The sequence below is a fragment of the Suillus subalutaceus genome (assembly GCF_016647625.1).
Source record: "Suillus subalutaceus strain FC151 chromosome Unknown DFJ58scaffold_264, whole genome shotgun sequence".
NCBI classification, from domain to species: domain Eukaryota; kingdom Fungi; phylum Basidiomycota; class Agaricomycetes; order Boletales; family Suillaceae; genus Suillus; species Suillus subalutaceus.
The window spans coordinates 48,742-52,097 of NW_024540513.1; the positions used below are offsets into that span (position 1 = coordinate 48,742).

The 3,356-nt window shown below is 47.1% G+C and overlaps 1 protein-coding gene across 1 annotated transcript; it reads left to right on the forward strand.

Annotated features, from left to right (window-relative positions):
• DFJ58DRAFT_823134 (uncharacterized protein) lies at positions 1 to 1,910 on the forward strand (the record flags this gene model as incomplete). Its single annotated transcript, XM_041392101.1, has 10 exons — positions 1 to 82; positions 134 to 254; positions 307 to 560; positions 715 to 753; positions 800 to 915; positions 968 to 1,073; positions 1,131 to 1,221; positions 1,276 to 1,651; positions 1,706 to 1,858; positions 1,890 to 1,910. 9 exons carry the CDS (start codon positions 1 to 3, stop codon positions 1,793 to 1,795), a joined length of 1,275 nt encoding a protein of 424 aa, XP_041235798.1. The 3' UTR covers positions 1,796 to 1,858; positions 1,890 to 1,910.
• Positions 1,911 to 3,356: the final 1,446 nt, after the last annotated feature.

Here is a 3,356-nt window from a genome sequence, read left to right on the forward strand (position 1 = left end):
ATGGCGCTTGTGGGAGCAGGTACTATTCTGGGTTTCCAGTGTATTCCGACCTCTGAATGCTTTCCGCTTCATGCTGCCTCTGGTGCGTTTAATTCGGTTCCCGTGTAACTCATCTCAAATATTTCACATTCAGCGATTGCCGCTATCGCCTTTTTAGCAAATTTACCCCAGCTGCCACCAAACGATGACGATGAACAATCTGAGATTGCTGATGGAATCGGCGAACTTTTGACTGGCATGGGGCCACCTCCATTGTATGTCACCTTCCATCCAGAATCCAATCCTTTTTTACTCATTGTTGTATAGACCACGGCCAAGCATGTCTACCCGAAAGCCAAAGTCACCAAATCCTGAATTCAAACCATTAAGTCCTGCTTCATACTTTTCTCAGGCATTGGAGATATCGCTCCCTACCCGAGCCCTCAACATTCGGGTATATTACACTCCTCCGAAGTACGACGGCGGGGGTGTTATTGTATCCCACCACGGTGCGGGATATGCCGGTACAAGCTTTGCATGTCTACCTAAAGAGATAAGTGAGGTCATGAGGGACAACGTAGGTGTCCTGGTGGACTAGGGGTCTCATGGGTAGCAGAGACGAGGAGAAGAGTCCCACGGCTGTTTCCGAGGCTTAGTCAGACGAGGTTGACGATTCAGCACAGAGCACAGTAAGTAGCACACCACCACTTTAGCAGCTTAGCATCACGAAGCCAGTTTGTGCCATCTCACTGGCCTTTGATGCCAGAAGACATGGTATGCATTCGCTTCAGGGGAACGTGAAGTACTCATCGTGTTCCAGGAAAGATAACATCATCACAGTCTGATGAAGACCTATCGATCAATGTCCTTGTTGAGGATTTCTGTGCTCTGCTACAGACGATTCACCCGGATGTGGCAGCAGTCCCAAATTTAATGGTGAGCTTTATTCTCTCTTTCACGCATATCGGATTGATGACACCCTGAGTAGCTTGTTGGGCACAGCATGGGAGGATCTGTCTGCGTTCGCGCTTGTCCCATACTTCAACAACGAAAATTCAATATCGCAGGAGTGGCCGTTTTGGATGTAGTAGAAGGTACCTATTGCTACATCAAGTTCTGTAATTTGCACGAGTTTGACCCATTACCAATAGGCACAGCAGTAGAAGCGCTGCCTCACATGCACGCGATTCTCAACTCTCGACCCGAGGGTTTCGATAGCGTTGAGGAAGCAATTGAGTGGCAGTTCGTGTTTCGTACCACCTTTAGTAAATGCTATCTTCATACTTGCTCATACAGCGTCAATACGGGCCTTGTCCATAACCCCATTTCTGCTCGTGTTTCAATCCCATCTATCATTGTTTCTGCAGATTCTCCTCTTACGCCCAGCACACGTGCAAATATTGGATTCAAATACAAGTGGCGTACACCACTCCGGTCGACGGCACCACACTGGGATAGTAAGCCTATACTTGCTCCTTTGATTTGCATACTGATTTTTCTTTCACGCTGGTTTCCGTCGCTCTCGTCTTTATTCCTTGGGCTCCGTTCTGCACGACTTTTAGTATTAGCAGGTGCAGAGCGCCTTGATACGACACTTATGGTCGGTCAAATGCAGGGCAAATTCTGGCTCGAAGTCATGGCTGGTTCGGGTGTGGGACATCTTATGCACGAGGTTCGTCGGTTGCTTGCGATAGACGCTTACTCATCTATGCTGACGTGAAATTAGGACAATCCGACAAAGCTGGCAGATTTCTGGAGGCGCAATGAACGCATTGTGGTTCGAGGTAACGTTATCAAGACGGTCGGGGAAGTTTAGAGAAGTTAGATATGCCGATGTATGTTTGGTTGTGCGCTTTGTCTCATAGTTTGCTCCAAGGTCGTTACTCGCAACAACCCAAATCATAGTCTCGGTCCAAGACTCCAGTAGTATGAACCTTAAGTCTGATCAATTGGTCACTGATCCTGGAGTTTGCCCTGGTGAGGCATGTTGGTCATGATACATATCGTCCTCATTATGTCTTACTTGTCTCTCGCTGGGAACACTATCATTGGTCGCATTCACGCCCATAACCACTGAGCATCAGTGAACGGATGGATCTCTCTGAGAAGAACATATAATAATATATAGCACGAAATTACAAAAATCTGCGTAAATCTGCTATCGATCGTCACATTGTCATTCTTGACCTTTTCGAGGAAAAGAAAGTTCCTATTTTCCTACACTAGCTTGTGACAGGGAAAAGTCCCTAAGATGTTTCGAGCTCAAACTCAAGGGGAAGGTGGAGCAAAAGATAAGTGTCTGTTTGAGCATTCGAGGTTTAATGAATGTACTATCGACCACTTGAATAATGCACTTTGCAGGTCTATGTCATACAGGAGTTTGTACGACAATTTTTATTCAAACTACTGCCTCCCGGTACCGACCGCGTTCATCGTCCGCAGTGTCAAATGCATCAGTCACTGCAGGGCAGGTGAAGCAAGTGCAAACTTCGCTGTCTCGTTATCCTTGAGAAAATACATCACCATCGAGAGATTCTGTATGACCTTGCGTTTCGAACAATTCTGTTCTCATTGGAGAAGTCTGGGAGCTAGGAGTTGGCTGTAGCTTCGTGATATCTTGGACAGGCCTTTGAAGTCGCCATCAGCTCCAAACACGTCGTAAAGGGCGACGCTCATTATGTTAATAGTTGCAGCCAGCCCTTTGCGTTCCCACCACCATTTGTCGAGTACGTCGTTCCTCTGGCTTCAGTCCAGTAGGTCGTTTATTTTATCAAGGTGCTGGGAAAGTATGTATACGTCGGACAGTGCAACAGTCATACCGCCACCTGTTATTAGTGGATGGCGCATGTTCCAGGCGTCCACGAGAAGGATGACACCACGTTTGTTCGTCTGAGGGGCAGGCGGGTAGGAATGAGCTAGGCATGCGGCGGACACGATCAGTAGCAAGAGCAGCACGGATTGGCTCGTGTTACTAGTTGATTAGGGAGGGAAGGCAAAATTTCAGTGATGATATGTTTCTAGGGGGTCTTGAGCCCATGCAAACTATGAACAGCAAAAAACAAACCTTCAAGTCGGATGGTACGGGACCTAAGGCCGTATAGAATTTAGAGTTCGACATCAAAAGAAACACAAGGGAGCACGCCGTCTTATATAAAATGTGCCGTGAGTCCGGATATCGGGCGAGATGTGCGAGTGTGTTCTGTCTCAAGCGCGCATCTCAACAGATTCTGTCCACAACCTGTTCCCACTGGGACTGAGTACTGAGGTTTGATTACATTGTCTAGTTTTTACAGTGCATACAAAAGTGGGATCAAGAAACCAATCATTACAGTAAAAACCACGAACAGCTGGAAGACTCAGGTCAAATTTCGGACGAA